The 19,532-nt window shown below is 38.4% G+C and overlaps 1 protein-coding gene across 3 annotated transcripts; it reads right to left on the minus strand.

Annotated features, from left to right (window-relative positions):
- Positions 1-1,241: 1,241 nt before the first annotated feature.
- PEX22 (peroxin 22) lies at positions 1,242-14,085 on the minus strand. 3 transcript variants are annotated; one of them, XR_013582540.1, is made up of 10 exons: positions 13,823-14,085; positions 12,387-12,629; positions 12,254-12,301; positions 11,119-11,175; positions 10,941-11,042; positions 10,064-10,129; positions 4,554-4,655; positions 3,958-4,071; positions 2,972-3,036; positions 1,242-1,452 (listed from the first exon to the last, which is right to left on the minus strand). XR_013582540.1 is itself a non-coding variant. In XM_078581006.1 (9 exons), the coding sequence occupies exons 1-8, from the start codon at positions 13,940-13,942 to the stop codon at positions 3,958-3,960; spliced, it is 852 nt and encodes a 283-aa protein (XP_078437132.1). In that variant the 5' UTR covers positions 13,943-14,085; the 3' UTR covers positions 2,828-3,036. The 3 variants fall into 3 exon arrangements, 1 of the variants encoding a protein (XP_078437132.1); XR_013582539.1 differs by lacking the exon at positions 1,242-1,452 and adding an exon at positions 1,529-1,683; XM_078581006.1 differs by lacking the exon at positions 1,242-1,452 and having other exon boundaries at positions 2,828-3,036.
- Positions 14,086-19,532: the final 5,447 nt, after the last annotated feature.

The following is a 19,532-nucleotide window of genomic DNA, read 5'->3' on the forward strand; positions in this document are numbered from 1 at the left end:
TTTAATTGACCCTTAGCCAAGATGTGTTATTGAGGCATTTTTTCCAACAGGTGAAGGTGCTTTGCATTTGTTTCTTAATCATAGTTTTTATTTGATAATTTGTCTTCGGTTTACAGTCATACTATCTCAGATAACTACATATATCTATCAAGAGAACCCCAATCTCGTTCCCATAATGTAATATCACCCTTCTGTGCTGCTAATTCTCATCATTATCACCTTATTACCTTATTAATCCTCTCAACCCCATTTCTTTTCCCTATTTGATATTCTTAAATCTCAATAAAAATTAAATATACCCCTTTATGCCATATCTATACTATTTTGTAGTTCGATGCTATTTTCAACCATCTCATAAATGTGGAGGGTGAAGATGATCTTGTCATCATCATCTCAATGAAAATGAATTCAAGGATAATGAGGGGAAATCATTGTTCCATTGTCTTTGTTTGAGGTGAAGGCGAATCCAGGTAAGGGTGAAACAATTAACTTGGTCCTGATCCACAAGATGGGATGATCTAAAATCCTTGATCATGAGCTGATCAAATGTGCAGTAAACAGGTTTTGAATTCCAGAATTGAACATAACTCATAGATTTGAAAAAGCTAAATAAAACGCATGCAACACATTTTAGACAAATTTATCAAATCTAGAAAAAAATGTGAATTTAGAAACCTAAGAAAATTATATTAATCCTTCATTTGAATTGTCATACATATTTACAGTACCAGGATGAATGTCAAAGTACAAAATTAAAAGTTAACATATTATAAACTAAAGTGTTAAAAAATGTTTATTAATGTAAGAAACGATAGTGAAACCATAAATTCTAATAAACATCTAAATTACACGTTGAAACTTTCACAAATATATACATATATATATATATATATTATGAATTCTAAAGATGAATGTAAAATATGAACATTTATAATTTTTATTCATTAGTCAACTCTTAAGGCTGATCTATGAACTGTTGAAATGAGCACAAAAATATAAATTTTCAAATTCTCAATAAATCATATATGAATTGATAAAAAGATAAAAATAAATCTAAATTAGAAAAAAAATTGAAAAAAAGAGTCTTACATATTTTATTAAATCTAAAAAGAGTCTTAGAAAACACAGATTAAAATTTTGGTACTTATTTATGAAATATAAAAATTGTAATAAACTATAAATTTAGAAGATGTCTAATTCATAAATTAAAATTTCATACAGATTTATGAACTGTAGAAACAGGCACAAAACTATAAATTTAAAGTACTTTTATATAAAATTTGAAACAGGTGCAAAACCATAGGTTTTCATACATTTTGTTTCACATATAAAGAGGCAACATAAAAGTAGGCAAAATAAAGTTGCCTCCTGGTGCTTTTATCTAGCAATAACAGCTGTGCCACTGTGAGATGCATGGCGAGGGCACTACTGGTGTTGTACATGCTGCGTGATCTGCCGGACCAGAGTAAATGTATCCAGTTTCTACTTTTAGCTTGGATCTTATTTAATCAAATGTTTTCATCAGATAAGAACCAAACAAATATTTTAAAGAATATCATTTATGTTGACTAGGATATGAATATATTTTCAGAAAATTATGTGGTAGACAACCTCATATCCATGAAGTAGAGTAAGAAAGGATTGTAAGGCAGCATGGACGGAGGTTCACGTGTGTTGTAATTTCTGTGAAATAAAAGGCACGATTAATAAATTTAAAATATGTATTTTAATTTTAAAATTTTAAATACAGATGTCATAATATCCTACCAATGGTACACTATGTTGGGTACTAAAGATGAAAGTTAAACATCTCTGCCCCTCTCATTCATGTGCTCCAATGTATTGACCCTTAAAAGGGAGGCGAGTCGGGTTCTGTTATGGACTAACCCAGCCAGAAGGAAAAGGACATGGTCTGATCGAAGTTTTTTCAGACTGGACTGAACCAGACTTCTGATTTTAATCAGAAGAATTCTGCTTTCACTTCTTTCAGACCTAAGCACTGAGTTAGTTAATTACGGCTCCTCACCCTTAAAAGAACTGAAAGACAAATTCTGAGAAATCAGAACTTGATGTTTCAGCCCGTGTCCGATTCACACGTCGAAGCAGACCGAAGACCGCTCCTTCTCCCTCTCCCCGGCTCTTCCCCTAATTCTGTCTCCTGCTCTCTCACACCCTCTCTGTCGCTCTCACCCTCTTCCTCTCTCCCTCTCATTCTCTCTCCCTCTCTCCCTTCGTCTCTCATTCTCCCTCCCTCGCTTGCCCTCTCTTTCGCTCTCACTCTCTCTCTCCTGCTTTCACTCTTTCCCTCACTCCCTCTCGCACTCTCTTCCTCTCTCTCTCTCTCTTACCCACTTCCTCTCGAACTTTTGCACTCTCTTCTTCTCTCCCTCTTTCTTACCCACTCCCTCTGCCACTCTCTTCCTCTCTCCCTCTTACCCACTCTCTCTTCCACTCTCTTACTGTCTCATTTTCTCCCTCTCCCCCTTCATATTCTCACCACCTTGCACTATCTTAGTCTCACCCTCTCCTTCTCCCACTCTCATTCTTCCCATTTCACTTACTCCCTCTCTTCACTCTCTCATTATCTGCCTCCTACTCTCCATCTCCCTCTCTAATTCTTTCCCCTCTTATAGAGAGAGAGAGAAAACATAGATGAAGTTTCTTTACAAACTTCTATAGAAGTAGCAAGACTGGCATATGATGAGAGATAAGAACTCATTTTACCATATTCAATAGAGCGACAAGAGTGATAGATCAAAAAAAAATAATGCTTCGATCCATCCATTTCCAACGAAGGAAACGAGTGTTATTCACAGTAGAAAATATATACCAACTGAGAATAATTAAAATTTAAACCTTCAATAAAACGAAGAGAGAGACATGGACAAGCAATAAACGTAGGGGAATTGTACGCCATGTTTGAATTATAAGTTACATAAAGATGGGATAAGCCATGTGTGAAGTTACTGACCTTTCCCACTAGATTTTACTGTTGAGGTTCCCAAGGCACTTCCTGAAAGTGGAAGCACATAAACCCTAGAGAGAGAAAGCGAGAGCAAGAGTTAGAGAACCAGAGAAGGAGAGGAAGAGCAAAAGAGAGAAAGCTGAGTAACCTCTGATAACTTTATTGACAAATAAATATAGAGAGATAAATAATCTTGAGAAGTGCAGGAAAATTAATAAAATTCTAGATGGAGAACAAAAGAGAAAATCGTGACAACTTTATCAACAAGAGAGAAAAGAGAGTGAAAGAGATAAAATCTTGACAACTTTATCAACAAGAGAGAAAAGAGAGAGTGAAAGAGAGAAAATCTTGACAACTTTATCAACAAGAGAGAAAAGAGTGAAAGAGAGAAAAGAGAGAGCTAGAGAGAAAGTTGAGTAACTTCTGATAACTTTATCAACAAATAAATGTGGAGAGATGAATAATCTTGAGAAGTGCAGGAAAAATAATAAAATTCTAGAGGGAGAGTGAAAGAGAGAAAATCTTGACAAATTTGGATACGTTATGATTGTTTGGAGAGAGAAGAGAGATTTTTCAAGGCTTGAGGACTGAAAGAAAGATAGTTTGAAACAGGGAAAGCGAGAGAGAAATAACTTCTCATAAAATGCCACATTTCAGTTTTATACCAAAAAAAATAGAATCCAGAAAGAGAGAAAGGGAGAGATAGGGAGACAGTGAAAGGAATTCAATAAAATAAAACGAAAGAGAAAGAAAGACATACGCGAAGCGCGAGGGAAAAAGAGACACAAACAGACATAATGGGAGATTTTATGAATGAAAGAAAGAAAGACGCAAAGAGAGAGAAAGAGAGAAAAACTGACAGAGAGGGTGAGTGTTAGCGAAAGAAAGAGAGAAAGACCGACAGACAGCGTCAGAACTAATGAAAGAAAGAGAGAAAACAGAAAATGGACTGACAGAGATAGAGAGAGAGAGAGAGATGAATAGAGGAGTACTCAGGTGTTTTCCAAGGAGCCGAAGAAGAGTTCCAAGGAGGGTGCAGAGAATATATTGACAGCCCGCCGATCCCACTTGACGGGAGAGATGTGGAGCTGGTACTTGATGAACCTCTGCGCCAAGGAAACCATATCATTCTTGACTCTAAAAGATATCAAAATCACTACGATCGTAAAAAATGCTACCCACTATCATAATTTGTAAAACCGTTGGATGAGTAATTTATATTTTCTGAAATTCTAAAACAACGGTTAGGAGCAAGAAAATATTTCCTTTCTCTCCAATACATTATATATCTCTTTGTCTCTCACATGTTATCTCTCTCTCTCTCTACACGATAAGTCTTACTACTTCCCCCTGAATTTTCATACTGTGCGTTGACTTATGCCAAACAACTGACTCAAGAAATCAAACAATGGCGATGGATAGGAACTTCAGAATTGCTGAAAAATAAAGTTGAAAGAAAAAGGAAAATTTAAATTATATGTATGTTAACAAGGCATTGACTTAATGATAAATAAAGTTGAGAAAGAAAGAGAAAGAGAGAAATTCCAAAGGAGCAACTGAATTATTTAATGTTGAGAGAGAAATGTACAGTCAACTGGTGAATGATATCTGGATTCGTGTCTATGTGCCAGTCTGGCTCCAGTTGGCGGACGAAGGAAGCCCGTCCGTTCTCAGTACTGCAAAAAAGAACCTGCAGTTTTCATCCCCAAAAGATGGAAATTAGAAGATGAAAATCCAAAACCCAAAAAAAATAACTTTATCAAAGTGACAAAATATAGCCCTTTTGGATTTTATAGGCATTCTTTGTATAGACATTCTCTATATTTACTCTTCCAGATGACAATGAGTATGGTGAATCGTCATCCTGGACAATTGTTGGTGGCCACTATGACAATGAGAATGACAATTTTGCCCTTGTCGTTCTGACCACAGGAGAGGACTGCTCATCACTCTTCCTTCATACATGAAAAACTGGGCATAAACTTTAAAACCTTTCCTCCATTATTTTTAAACCTAGCTCTCAAGTTCTCATCTTCTGTATGTACAAGGATTCATTAGTTTGCAGATGCCGGGAATCTAGGATCTTTCTAAGGCTACCCTGTCGTCACCTCAAGGAAATATATCGTTTGCCCTCAGTTCAGGACAATACAATCAAATGGGCTCCATAAAATAGGGATGGGATATAATAACTAAAATTAGATTTAGAAAGCTAAAATTAGATGTAAGACATAGGCAGGAGTCATTGATATAGTTATGGGGCCCACGTGCTGCCCATCTTTTAGGGCTATTCTAGCTGTTGTTAAATGACTGATTTTTTTTTTTGAACGAAAAATATGGAAGACCACCCGGGGCCAGTGGTCTACCTGATACCATTAAAATGAAAGTCATGTACAGACCATATACAATCAAGACCCAAAGAGGGTCTGCCTTTCAACTCCCTCCAACCCACCATGACACTAGCGCCTGAATGTCATGGATGAAATCCTCCACCAAAGCCGTCCTCTCCTTAAACACCACCTCGTTCCAGTGCAGCCACAGTGTCCATAATGTCGCTAGCAGCCTCCTCCACTCCAGTCTGCTCCTGGATCTCCCGAGCGTGGCTGAGGCCCAGAATGCCTCGTTGGAGGAGATAACCACCCCTTGGACCTGCTGTGATGCCCATATTCTCTGAGCGAACTGACACGTGAAAAAAAAATGGGAGCAGTCTTTGTCTTCTTCACTTGTGCACATAGGACATACGGTGGAGTCTGTTGGGGCCCATCTCCCACGAAAAACCTGTGTGACCAGCTTTTTACGCCTCAACAACCAGCTGAAGATCCGCACCTTGAGGGGAACTTTTTGCTTTATCAGCCTGTGGCATGCCTTGTTGATTGTCGAGTCGCCCCCGGCTTTACCCCGAATCTTCAAATATGCATCTTTCAACGAGAAGGGTTGTCCCCGCCATACCCAACCATCTCGGGAGCGAGTCGATGGGGTTAGGGGTAGAAGGATCTCTGGCATCCCCAATACCTCCTCGAATCGTAAATCCGATAGTGCCCCTGTCAGGTTAGGGACCCAAGCCCCTTCCCAACAGTCAATAACCTTGGCCTTTGGATTCAGTGCTAGGGCAAAGAGTCTTGGAAACTTCAGCTTCATGGTCCCTTGATTGGACCAGTTATCCGTCCAGAAATAAAAATCAGCCCCATCCCCCAGTCTGGGGTCAAAAAACTCATGGATGCGGGGTATAACTTGACATAGGCCGCTCCAGAAGGGGGATTCCCCTGTAACTCGAGCCCAGCACCTCTCCCAATCCATTGTGGAGCCATATCTGTCCCTCAGGACCTTGAAGACTCGTCCCTCTGCTGATGACACAATTCTCTCCACCCATTTTGACAACAGGGCCAAGTTCATGGATTCCAAGTGAGGAATCCCCAGTCCTCCTTGCTTCACCGGTCTACTTATGATTTCCCACGCTACTAGGGGCACTCTCCTGCATGCCTCCTCGCGGTCGCCTCCCCAAAAGAACCTTCGCATCAAACCCTCCAGCCGATTTACCACGACTGCTGGAATTTTGAATACCGATAAGCAGAATATGGGAATTGCTGAAAGCACTGAACGCAAGAGCACTAGACGACCTCCTTTTGATAGAATTTTGCTCTGCCACCCCTCCAACCTCTTCTCCCCTTTCTCGACCATTGGTTGCCATTCTGCAGCTAAAATACGCCTAATGCATTGGCACACTGCTCCTCCTCCGAAGAAAGAAAGCCCGAAACCCACAAAAGCCGACTTGGATCGATTGAGTTGCAAACTCGAGAAGTCAGCAAATAAGTCTAATAGAGCCTACAAGGTACGTGCTTCTTTCATCGAACCTTCCATGAAAAATGTTGTGTCCTCTGCATATTGTAGCAATGGGATACCCTCCGGGTAGCTTGCCGTCTGAAAGCCCCTCAAAAGGCCTTGCTCACAAGCTTTAGTGGTGCAGGTGGCCAAAGTGTCAACAACAAGGACAAACAACAGTGGTGCTAGTGGACAACCCTGCCGAACTTCCCTTTGTGGGTGGATCCACCCCCCCTCGTCTCGGCCGTTGAGCAGGACCGAGCATGAGTGGGATGTAATACACCGCCTCACCCAAGCCACCCATTCTTCGGGGAAACCACGATTTCGCATAACAGACCATAGAAATATGGGAAACCATCGGGTCATATGCTTTCAGATAACAGATCAAGTGAGTCATATGCTTTCGCAAAGTCAACCTTCCAAATGAAGCCCTTTGTCTTGTTGTCTTCCATGTTGATACAATCTCTCCTGCCACCACCGCACTATCCACTAGCTGTCGACCCGGAATGAATGCCGACTGAACGGGACTGATTAAGTCCCCAATTACTGCCCTTAATCTGTTCGCCAGTACCTTGGCAATGATGAGGTATATAGAATTCGACAGTGCGATGGGCCCCCCCCCTTGATGGCACCCGTACGCTTTGTTAGTAGAAAGAATATGATATGTTGAGCCATTCCAGTCCAAAGTTATCCCGCCGAAACTCGTCTAGTGTGCCCATCACCTCAGACCCGACCACATCCCAGAATTTGCTAAAGAAGAAAACTGGGAAACCATCGGGTCCTGGCGCTCCTTCACCATTTAATCCTTGTATAGCTTCCTGAAGCTCTTTCACGTGGAATGGCTTTACCAGCTCCTCTTATTGTTCTTGCGTCACTTTGGAAGCGCTCCTGCTCCATCTCCATTGGTTCCGAGCCCCTCTTTTAGTTACCAATCTGAAGTGATCTGCCAATGCTCCTCCGACAGCTTTTGACCCAATGAATTCCTGATCCCCCACTTGCACGCAAGTATTTGGTTCGAGTGCCGCTTTCCTTTCGCTACCAAGTGAAAGAACCAAGTATTGGCATCCCCCTCTTTCAGCCAAAGTTGCCGTGAGCGTTGCCTCCAGTCTATCTCTAGTTTCCTGTCCTCTTCTTCCACTACCTTTCTGTAGGTTTTTCGCTCGTTACGTTCAGCGTCTGTCAAACTCCGAGCATCTTCTGTGGCATCAAGCTGTTGGACTTTCGATAAGGCTTCATCTCTTTGGTGGTGTCTTTCTTCTCGGATCTTTTTCTTTAGCTTTATCAGGTAATGGCGAAGCCCTGCCAATTTGTTGGCTAGTTGCATTGTGGCGGTGCCTTGGACGAGTTGAGACGTCCACCATGATTTCACTTCTTCCTTGAACCCTTTTTCTCGTAACCATGACTTATCCAACTTAAAATACGTGGGTCTACTGTGACCTGCGTTTAATGACTGATGATTATATAGTGTGGGTAGAGGAAATAGAAAAGAGAGCAAAACCTTTTTTCGTTCTCATTTTCACTCGGTCACAGCAACTCCTCAAACGTACGAATCCCTCACAGATATGATCAAGACCTCCCTTTTGGCATTTTACCCCACTTGCCTCCCTTAAGGAGGGTGGGCAAGAGAGTGGAGATGATTGGCTGCTTTGGTGAGGATGAATGTAATAGAGATGCTTGACATACACCAATCAACTGATTTCCATGCCCAATTCCTAATAAGTAATCGAAGAATTCCGAATAGATGATTGCTTGATAATACACGGAAGAAGAAACGAAATGATGATATGAGTGACCACCCATATTGGACATCACACTCTTCCGCTGCAAAGTGATCAACGCAACTCCAGTGTCAGGCAATCCGCCACTTTTCCCTCCCAATCTGAGTTCAACATTAGGAATGATTATGTTGCCCCTTTTAAAGTGAGTCACATGTGTGTGTTATAATCCCAATGTAGATCTAATAGAATCAAGAAACGGTATGAGGGAGAGAGAGAGGAGAATAGGAGAGATGGAACAGGTAAGAGAGAAGAAGAGAGAGAGATAGGTGAACAACCCTCGAGAACTTCTGAATTGGGATTTCTTGCCCTCACGACAGCCGGATACTGTTACTCGCGCCAAGAAATCAGAAAATGATCATTCATCAAAAGCTATCTCTAATGACTGTTTTTTTAAGAAAACATTTAATGCCCTTACAAGGGGGTATTTATAACCCTCAAATTTTCAAGAATCAACTAGTTTCTCACCTAGGGCTCAGTTGTTGACAGAGCCTTGTTGGCCAGGTCTTTTGTGATGATGATACAGTCCTCCCCAGGATTTATCAAAGCAAACGACATAAGGGAGAAGCTACGTCACATGCCAGCGTGGAGTACGAGCACCTAATGGAATGAGTACTACCGGGAGTAGAAGAGAATAAAGTGCGAGCAGCAGAGGCAGAAGGGGGCATTCTTCCAGAAGTTTGTTACGAGGAGATTCTCTCGAGGGGGAAGGGTCGATTCGACTTGTTCCATCGCCATCGCTAGGAGGGAACCGATGCGGTCTCGCCTGTGGCTATACATTCTTCTAGTTCGATTGTCTCAGACTTGTTGGAGAGTTCCTATTTTCTTTGTTATCTCTACGGATTGGTTTAGCCTTACATTTCGACCGGGAATATTCGAGCTGCGTTATCTGATTTTTAAATGATCCTAACTACCGCGGAGTGTTTTACCCGGTAGAGCTACTAGTGGCATAGTCAAGCCATTCAGTGCTAAGATATAGCGAGGGGACCTATCAGATGACTCCTTATCAGGAATCTAACAGTGTCTTGAATTGTTTCCCTCTTCTTGATATGTTCTTTTCAAGAACGTATCACAATGGAGCAGTTGGTGCAATGGACGAGATACAAGGCAGATCGTCCAGAGGTACACACCTTTTCTCTCTCCTCCCTCAAAATTTAGCCCTCAATAAGAACATATATCAAAGTCTCTATGAGTCATCCACCGTTTTTCCCCGAAAAATCATTATGTTTTTTCATAGAATACACTGGTCCAACATTTCCGTCTGTATTTGCTTTAAATACAGACTCCAGGCTGTGAAAAAACATAATGATTTTTTCCCCGAAAAATCATTATGTTTTTTCACAGAAGAAGGCTTGGTCGTTTTGCATGGTGTTTTTTAGGTTCTCTTTAGGTATTTGTTATGCATGAGAAATGAAAAAAGTCACCTAATGATATAAGGAAAAGTCAGATAAAATAGTGCATAGCCCCATGAAAAATAAAAATTTAGGGAGATAACATCATTTCTTACTTTTTCTCCATTTAACCCACAGGATGTAAAGACTCCAGCATCTCCTAGAGCCGAGATGATCCTCTCCTACATGAAATTGCCAATAGAAAATGAGCACTTGATCATATCTCCCAAATAGAAAAGATGATATTTCTCCATTTATTCTTTCAAAAAAAATAAAAAATGATGATGAATCCTGAAGCATAGTATAAGCCAATAGAGAAGTTTCTTTTAGCTAGATAAAGAATTATTTCATTAAAAAAGTAAAAAAAATTACAATAATATATGATCATTAAGGATGATAGTTTCTTCTATTTCTGTCATGAAACATTAGATCTTGGTAGTTGCATTTGAAGCCCTTTTAGAAGAGAACGTATCGGATTTTCAATCAGATTGATCGGATCATGATCAGGGTTGTTCAGTAAATTGAAATTTTTTATCCAGTAATTTTCAATCGTTAACCAAATACAAATCACACGAACATAGTTCTATGAGGTAAAAGAAGTGGACAAAGTCATGGGTGCGAAGTTTTGTCATTTTCCCATCATTATTTTTTAAAAAAAATTAAAAGAGGGAAGCCCACCCGAACTCGGCGGTCAACCCAAAATTACTATTGACGTATATGATCGTGACATAGTACATGCCCGGCTTGCCGGGGCCCATTTACCCTCCCTCATGTCCTACTGAACCTCATGTCGTTTTCCCATTATTATGCCTGATGTTATCATGTTTTGTTTTTTGAAAATCTGATATTATCATGATTATCTTGAAAACATAAATCATCACTGGAAAAAAATACCAATAATGTAAAAACAGATAAAAAGAGAGCACTCGCAGAAGTCATGCCATAAATGATTTAAGAACAAGAGAAGAAAGACTGAGATTGACAGTGTAAGACCTCGCTCGGGCCATCAAGAACTCTTTCCATGAGATAGATATCACAGATTTTTGACATTTCGGACAATACTTGAAGGATAGAGGGCTTCACAGTCGCACTTTCCTGCCAATGTTGAGAATAGAGTTTTGTTATTTGACAAGCCAGGATGTCTTAAGCTATAAAAATGAGTCTCCCTCACCAGGAGTTCCTCTGGAGATTTCTCCTCAAGTATCACCCCAAGAATTTGACAGGTCACCTGACCATGGAATTTATTTTTATGTTCGTGAATGAAAAGAAACTTTTGAATTTATCCAGTCATAGATAAAACGCCCCAAAGAGGAACACGGTTGAAAAAATTCAATGATAAAAAAACAGAAAATGAAAGTGAAATTGGATAAAACCCTGTAGTTCAAAGTAAGTTGGTGTAACGTCTCTAATATGTAAAAAGTATCCTAATTTCTTCTGAATAAATTGGGATCTGAAGATGTGTAAGATAAGGGGAAAAAAAAGAAGCGGAGAAAGAAGTGAGTTCAGTGCCGAATTTTCAACTGTTCCCATCATAAATCGCTCAGTTTGTTTGGGAAACCATTGGTTGGAGGATGACACAAGGTCGGAGTCTCAAACACTCCAAATTGAAGCTTCAGAAAATCAAGGGTAGATAAAAAATAGAAGTAAGGAGGCGGACAAATAACCACCCCTTCAGAAACAGGTTCACAAACTTTCTTCCAGAAGATCTTGTAAATAAATCTAAAGCCCCAATTTATTTTAATTGTTCAAATTAAAATATCCTGGAGAGTTTGATTATTCTCATAGATCAATATACATTTCTGGATAACAACATTGCTCTTACTTTCAACACGGTATGATTTTGGAAATTGACCTATACTATTAATGAACTCAAATATTCATCACCGAGGGTGATTCTTAGTATTTTATGATAAATAGTAAAAAATCCCAGTTCTCTTTAAATATCCCAATAAATCTTAGAGGAAGACGTTGACCCGCATTGACTTTGAGGTCCACATAGATGACACTTAGGATCCAAGAGCAAAAATATAGAAGACTTAAAATCCGGATTTTATAACACACATCGTGCAAATTATGTTAGCAAAGCCTCTTTAGCAAAATCGGTGTACAATATAAGTTCATTTTAAGTTTTTCTACAACATGAAAAAAACGGAATTCAAGGCCTTTCTTTTCATTTCTTGAAATGAAAGTATTTGAAAGGTTCTTAATACTTTTCATTTAGTTTTTAGAAATGAATTTTAGACATAGCTATGTCTTAATACTAAGTTGATAAAAAAAGGAAAAGACGAGTAAATGAAAATAATTACCTTTCGTCCTCCACAGAGTTTACGACTTATAAGCTGGCCGAGAGTCGGCTGCCATGGCAAAGCAAGCGCAGGCGTTAAAAAGAAAGCCTTCAAAAATGAAGTGAGTTTAAGAAAAGAGAGAATAAAAACATACCTTAATAGAACCAGTAAAGGTATCCACGACATCCTGAGCACTAGATTCTGCAGAGGACGAACAAAATTCTCTATTTGATGAAATGTTCAAGCTAGATTCTGTGCCAGCAGTTTGAATGGAAGAAACGATTTCTCTTGTCTGTCGTCTCCTTTGGTTTTCAAGTTGTGGTGTGCCTTTTAGCAATTTCCAGGAATATAACATAGCCACCACCAAACAAGCGACAGAGACCCACGAATAGAATCTCTGTTCAAAATGATTTTTTTTCAGAATTTTAGCATTTATCGAAATCCAAAAGAAAACTAAATTAACCATACAGTAAAGCAATGGTCTCATCCGAGTTAAAGAATTTCCCATCCCAGTTTAAAAAATCCTATCAAAGTTTTGACCTTTCATCAGTAAACTGCATGGACTGTAAATATACGTTCATCATTTTTTTGAAAGAATACACGTTCATGATCTACTGCAGAACTACTACGCGACCTCGGATTCATGTGCACGTAAGCATTCTCCTTGGGATTCATTCCATAATTACTCTATTTTTTGAAAGAAAACTAGTATGAACCTAAAGCAATTACGACAAACCTAAAATACACATTGTCAAACATGAAAATCGAAACAAATGAACGCATCACAAGGATTGAACAAATAAAATGGCGAAGAAAGAGAAATAAAAACCGAAGGCAACTCATGGCTGATGTGCACGAAGACTTGCCGGAAACATCAAATTCATACCGTCAAACACAAAAATAAAATAAATGAATGAATCACGAGGATCGAACTAATTCTACTGCAGAACTACTACGCGACCTCGGATTCATGTGCACGTAAGCATTCTCCTTGGGATTCATTCCATAATTACTCTATTTTTTGAAAGAAAACTAGTATGAACCTAAAGCAATTACGACAAACCTAAAATACACATTGTCAAACATGAAAATCGAAACAAATGAACGCATCACAAGGATTGAACAAATAAAATGGCGAAGAAAGGGAAATAAAAACCGAAGGCAACTCATGGCTGATGTGCACGAAGACTTGCCGGAAACATCAAATTCATACCGTCAAACACAAAAATAAAATAAATGAATGAATCACGAGGATCGAACTAATAATACGGAACACGAACATAAACAAAAATCGAAGGCAACTCGTCGCCGATGTAAAGCAGGAACTTGCCGTACACATCAAAATTCATACCGTCAACGACAAAAAATCAGAACAAATGACTGAATAACGAGGATTGAACAAATAAAATGGAACAAGAACGGCGAAAACAAAAAGGAAAGGCAAAGGTCAAATTTGATGTACAGTACGAACTTACAGCAAAGATCAAATTTCATGCCGTCAATGACACAAGATCAAAACAAATGACTGAATCACGAAGAAAATACCAAATAAAACGAAACAAAAACACAAAAAAAAAAAAAAAAAAACACCTCTCCGCCTATGTACAGGATGAATTTCTTCTGGAATCCGGTGAGAACGTTGAGAATCCTGCTCAGAGCCTCCGCCAGCTCGTCCTGTCCGGCGTCGTCCGACGTCGACGCGGACGCCATCGTCGCCGTCGTGGAGTCGTCGCCAAGTAAAACCACCTACTTAGAGAGAGAGAGAGAGAGAGAGAGAAAAAAAAGAGGGAGAGAGTGAAAGAGAAACAGAGAGAGCGAGAGAAGAGAGAGACAGATAGAGAGAGAGAGTGCAAATGAATACAAGAGAGAGAGAGTGAAATAGAAATAGAGAGAGAAAATGAAAAAGAGAGTGAAGAATGAGAGAGAAAGATAGAGAGAGAAAATGAAAAAGTGAGAGCGTATGAAAGAGAGACGGATAGAGAGAGGGAGAAAGAGAGTTAGAGAGGTAAAGATAGAAAGAAAAAATGAAAGAGAGATAAAGAGTGCTAGAGAGAGAGAAAATGAAAAGTGAGAGAGTATCAAAGAGAGAGGGATAGAGAGAGGGAGAAAGAGAGAGAAAATGAAAGAGAGATCGGGATAGGGAGAGAAAATGAAAACTGAGACGGATAGAGAGAGAGAGAGAAAGAGAGAGAAAATGAAAGAGAGATCGAGATAGAGAGAGAAAATGAAAGAGAGATAGAGAGAGAGATATGGAGAGAGAAAATGAAAAGAGACGGATAGAGAAAGGAGCAAGAGAGAGAAAATGAAAGAGAGAGGGAGATAGGGAGAGAAAATGAAAAGAGAGAGGGAGAAAGAGAGAGAAAATGAAAGAGAGATCGAGATAGAGAGAGAAAATGAAAGAGAGATAGAGAGAGAGAGATGGAGAGAGAAAATGAAAAGAGAGACGGATAGAGAGAGGGAGGAAGAGGGAGAAAATGAAAGAGAGATCGAGATAGAGAGAAAAAATGAAACAGAGATAGAGAGAGAGAGATGGAAAGAGAAAATGAAAAGAGAAAGATGGAGATAGAGAGAAAAAATGAAACAGAGATAGAGAGAGAGAGATGGAAAGAGAAAATGAAAAGAGAGACGGATAGAGAGAGGGAGCAAGAGAGAGAAAATGAAAGAGAGATCGAGATAGAGAGAGAAAATGAAACAGAGATAGAGAGAGAGAGAGAGGGACAGAGAGATAGAGAGAGAGAAAGAGAGATTAACAGAGATAGAGAGGGAGAGAGAGAGAGAGAGAGAGAGAGAGAGAAAGAGAGAGAATGAAAGAGAGATGGAGAGAGAAAGAGAGAGAAAGAGAGAAAATAAAAGAGAGATAGAGAGAGAAAGAGAGAGAATGAAAGAGAGAGAGAGAGAGAGAGAGAAAGAGAGAGAGAAAATGAAAGAGAGATAGAGAGAGAGAAAGGAAGAAAGACAGAAAGGGCAGGTGGAAAATGAAAGCGATCTGACGACCGGAATATAAATAAAGTCAACGTGTTTGCCTCCGGTGAATTTACCCTCGAGTCAACGGCAAGTTGATTTTTTTAGTCGTTAGAATTTTTATTTATTCTGCTTTTGGGACCTTACAAGAAAATAAAAAACCCGCGATATCCTTCATTATTAATCAAGTTGTACAAACTATTTTGAAATTTGATGGGTAAATCATTTAAGCTAAATTGTCTGATTAAATTCTCTATGTTTTTTTGTTTTTTGGGAGATTTCCAAAATAACAGTTCGTTATTAATTATGATGTACAAACTTTTTGAAAATTTATGGGTAAGTTGTTTAATTTAAAGTCCTTAGTTAGAAATTCTATATATTTTGCTTTGGGAGTCTTACAATAAAACAAATAACCAGGAAGATGTTTCATCTATTTATGTTGTAGTAACTCGGAGTCCCTGATTAAAAATTCTCCATATTTTTGTTTTTGGAATGTTAATAGTTAAGTCAGTTAACTTTTTAATATTAATAGCTAAGTCAGTTAAGTTTTGAAGATTAATTGCTAAGTCAGTTAACTTAGAGTCCCTGATTTGAAATTCTCTATATTCTCCATGTTTTCAAGAAAACAAATAACCCTCAAGAGTTTAATTGTTACTCATGATATACTATTATTTTGCAAATTAATGGGTCAGTCGTTAACTTACAGGGACTGGTTAGAGACATGTTGTCTGTATTTTTTGCTTTGGGAGTTTTTCAAGAAACAAATAACTAGCCAGATGTTTGAACAGTATGCAGATATACTAACTTTTGAAGATTTGATGCTAGGTCATTTGATTTAATGTTCTTGTGTATTGATGAATGTTCAACAGAGTGCTTTATCACCTCAATGAAATTAGGCTTTATCCTAAAAACTAGATGGACTATTGACAATGAAATTAGGCTTCAGTCGATTCATGGTCAACCATGAGAATATGTCCAGACTATCTCAGGCTTTCAAACAATGACGAAATATATGATTTGGAAATGAAATTTGATGATTTTGTGATATCTTTAGTCATTTGAAGGAATTATCTTTTAGAAATTCATGAAATAGGTAAACCCTTAGATTTTAGAACTTACGTCTTTAAGATAAACATAGTCATGCCCTTTATGGTTCCTAAAAATTATAGATCAATTGGAATTTCAGGATCAAAGTTTAATGAGGTTTTGAGGTTATTTTCTTAATTTGATAGTTCAATAATAATATTTTTTGAAGTTTAAAGATGTACTGACACCAGATATTTGGTCACAATCACTACATGTATAAGACTAATATAGCTCTTGGTAAACATAACTGTTAGGTCAGATCATAAGGGAAAATTGGTAAATAAAGGTAAATGTCAATCAAATGATTGAGCATTCTAATGAACCCAAAATGAGCCATGGAATCATACATATTTTAAGGCCATTTTGGCATCATTTCTAATAACGTTACCTTTGCCTTTATAAGAATTTTCATCTCATGCGTTAAATGGAGCATTTGGTTAAGCAATATATTTTCCTGTCATTTTTTCATAATTTAGAAGTCATATCATTATCATGCAAAATGAGTAAAAATATAACAGTAAGAAGAAACACATACACACACAGAGAGAGACAGATATATATATATATATATATATATATATATATATCGAAAAAACTGGTTCCAGCTGCAAAGGCAGCTAGCAAGCTGTATCCAGGTGAGGGCAAAGTGCTCAAGCCTGCCCGCATCTCACTAGGACCGATGTCCCAATAGCAATGCCGGAAACCACGAATACACTCAAAGCCAAGGGCAAGAAGACCCATCAAAGGGAGCCCACAGAAGCCCAGCGCAGAAGTAGCCCACACGCACAAGCCAGGGAGATGGCATTTTATTTCATATATTTTATTCTAATCAGATTTATATAGCTATCATTTTTCTAACATTTTCCCATATGGGATCATACCTAATTGTTTCTTTCAGATTTACATCGGGCCAGGCTGACAAGGGACAATCTGGATCATGGCCCAACGGGACCACGATCTCAAGATAAATAGAAATAAAGCTTTACCGGCTTCGAGCCAACACAGCCCAAAGCCTGCATCATAAAGCAGGATGGCAGGGTCCTTAAAGAAGTGGCATTTTAATCGTAACCATGCAATATTCATAAGCAGGATTGGACGGTCTGCGTTACATCTTACTCCTATTTTTTTGAGGATGTCAAGACCCTTCGATAAGTGAATCATAATGGAGAAAAAGGATGATGAAGCTGATGACAGGGCACTGATGTGGCTCATGGGTGCACCATATCTAAAAGGGGTCCTCAGCTGCAATTTAATCATAGTCATTGGATTTCCTGTGAAGAAGATTGAACGGCCAGGGGCGGATCCATCCATCTCCACCACTGGTCATTGCCTAAGATGGCTGCATGGTGGTCGAGGGGGGAAGGGACTGCATGAGTGATCCTATGGCCCCTAGAGGACCCCCATGGACAGAACAACTCATCTACAGTTACTAGAGGCCCTCCAAAGGGCTTAAAAGGGCCTTAAAGGCCTTAAATTTCAGCTCTTCTGATCAATACTCAGATGGCCACAAGAGACCCTTTGGCGGCTTGTCCAGCCACATTGGAGTTGGTGTAAACTCTAGGGCAGCCAGTCTGTCTCAGGAAGGCGCCCAAAAAGGTCTAGGACACATCGAAAGCGTGCCAACATGGAATCATCTTACATCTTCCTCTCACTACTATTTGATATCATAACTTATAATAATTTAATATCATATATAATCCTAATTTATCCACTTCCCTATTTACCTCTTTTTGCATACTTACCTTTCACTATATTTATTATTATTATTACTTCACTTACTCACATTATAATTAACCACTATAACTACCCTTATTCTCATCCTAAATTCTCTATTAGCCTTACTTAAGTATTAAATTCACCTCTAAAAGGTAGTCCCTGTGCAAACATGCTCACTCCCATTATACAAACGTGAGCGATTTTTCTATAATCATAATTTTTGTTTTATTTGGGAAAATTAAATCACAACGACATTAAAAATTAACCATGTAGTTTGGCTTAATCATTCTCCTAATGCCTCATATGATGACCAATGAAAATTAACATTAGGTTTCACCTTTAGTATTGGATATGATATTAGGGAAGAGCCAACAAAGATCCCATAGCAATCACAAAATCTTCAATTTCTCTCTATCACACACCAATATCAGATACTAGATAATTACGTCTATACTAGACTACCTTTATCAGTATCAATACGAGATATTATTATCGTTACCAATAAGCGCATTGAAAATTGGATAATGTTAAAGGATACCATCATTAGATATTGGGTTACTATGTATCATATCATATATATTTTAATATATAAAAACATTAAGAATATTTTTTTAAAAATAAAACATAGGGTTTTGTTGTTATGAAAACATCAAGATGTTGACTTTCAATTCTTCTATCTGTCTGACAATTGATTCTGTCTGATCCCGGTAGATAGCCCCTGATAGCATTTTAGTGCAAATGATACAGGTTGTGTTGCCCAGATCTTGAATCATTGAGCAAGCGTTTCAAAGCCTCAATGCCATACATGAAAGTATTTCAAGATCGAGAAGAAGCAAATTAAAGAGAGAGAGAGGAGGGGAGAATATTTGGAAAGGTTTTTAATAAGTATCATATGCCACACATCATATTTGGAAATATGTTCATATTCCTAATACCATATATAATGGTCACTTTCTATGGTTAAATCACAGCCATTATAATGGTTTATCTATATTTAATCATAGTCATATATCCTATATCTTATGTTTCTCTAATCCTATATATAATTCTAGGAACTAATTATCATACTGAATATAATATTAAGTTAAATCCCATTGGCTGGGGAGGTGGCTGATACAGCTGACTTAGAAGGATGAACTCCTTTACAGTACCAGCCACAAAATCCCAAGGGGAATAAGGCGATGATAATATGTCAAGTGACAATTGTGATAGTGACTTTAACATCCAAGTGGACACTGAGGAAAGTAAATCCTCACTACATTGCTTTGTCACCGTAGGCAACATTGTGTTGAAGCTGTGATAATTTTTTTGTGTAGTTCAGTAAATCCTCACACATCATTAACTCTACTTAATGACATTAGCATTACATTGAGCTCTGCAGCAAGAACAACGTGGTGGATAGTAGGATGTGAACTATCCAACACATTTGAAGTACAAAAAATATGCTTGAAATCACCATAGAGACATGAAACATCATCAATGAAGGATCCACACTTTTCACAACAAGGGTTATACAAAGTTGAAGGATTGAGGCTTT

Source organism: Wolffia australiana, chromosome 9 (assembly GCF_029677425.1).
Source record: "Wolffia australiana isolate 7733 chromosome 9, ASM2967742v1".
In the NCBI taxonomy this organism is placed as follows: domain Eukaryota; kingdom Viridiplantae; phylum Streptophyta; class Magnoliopsida; order Alismatales; family Araceae; genus Wolffia; species Wolffia australiana.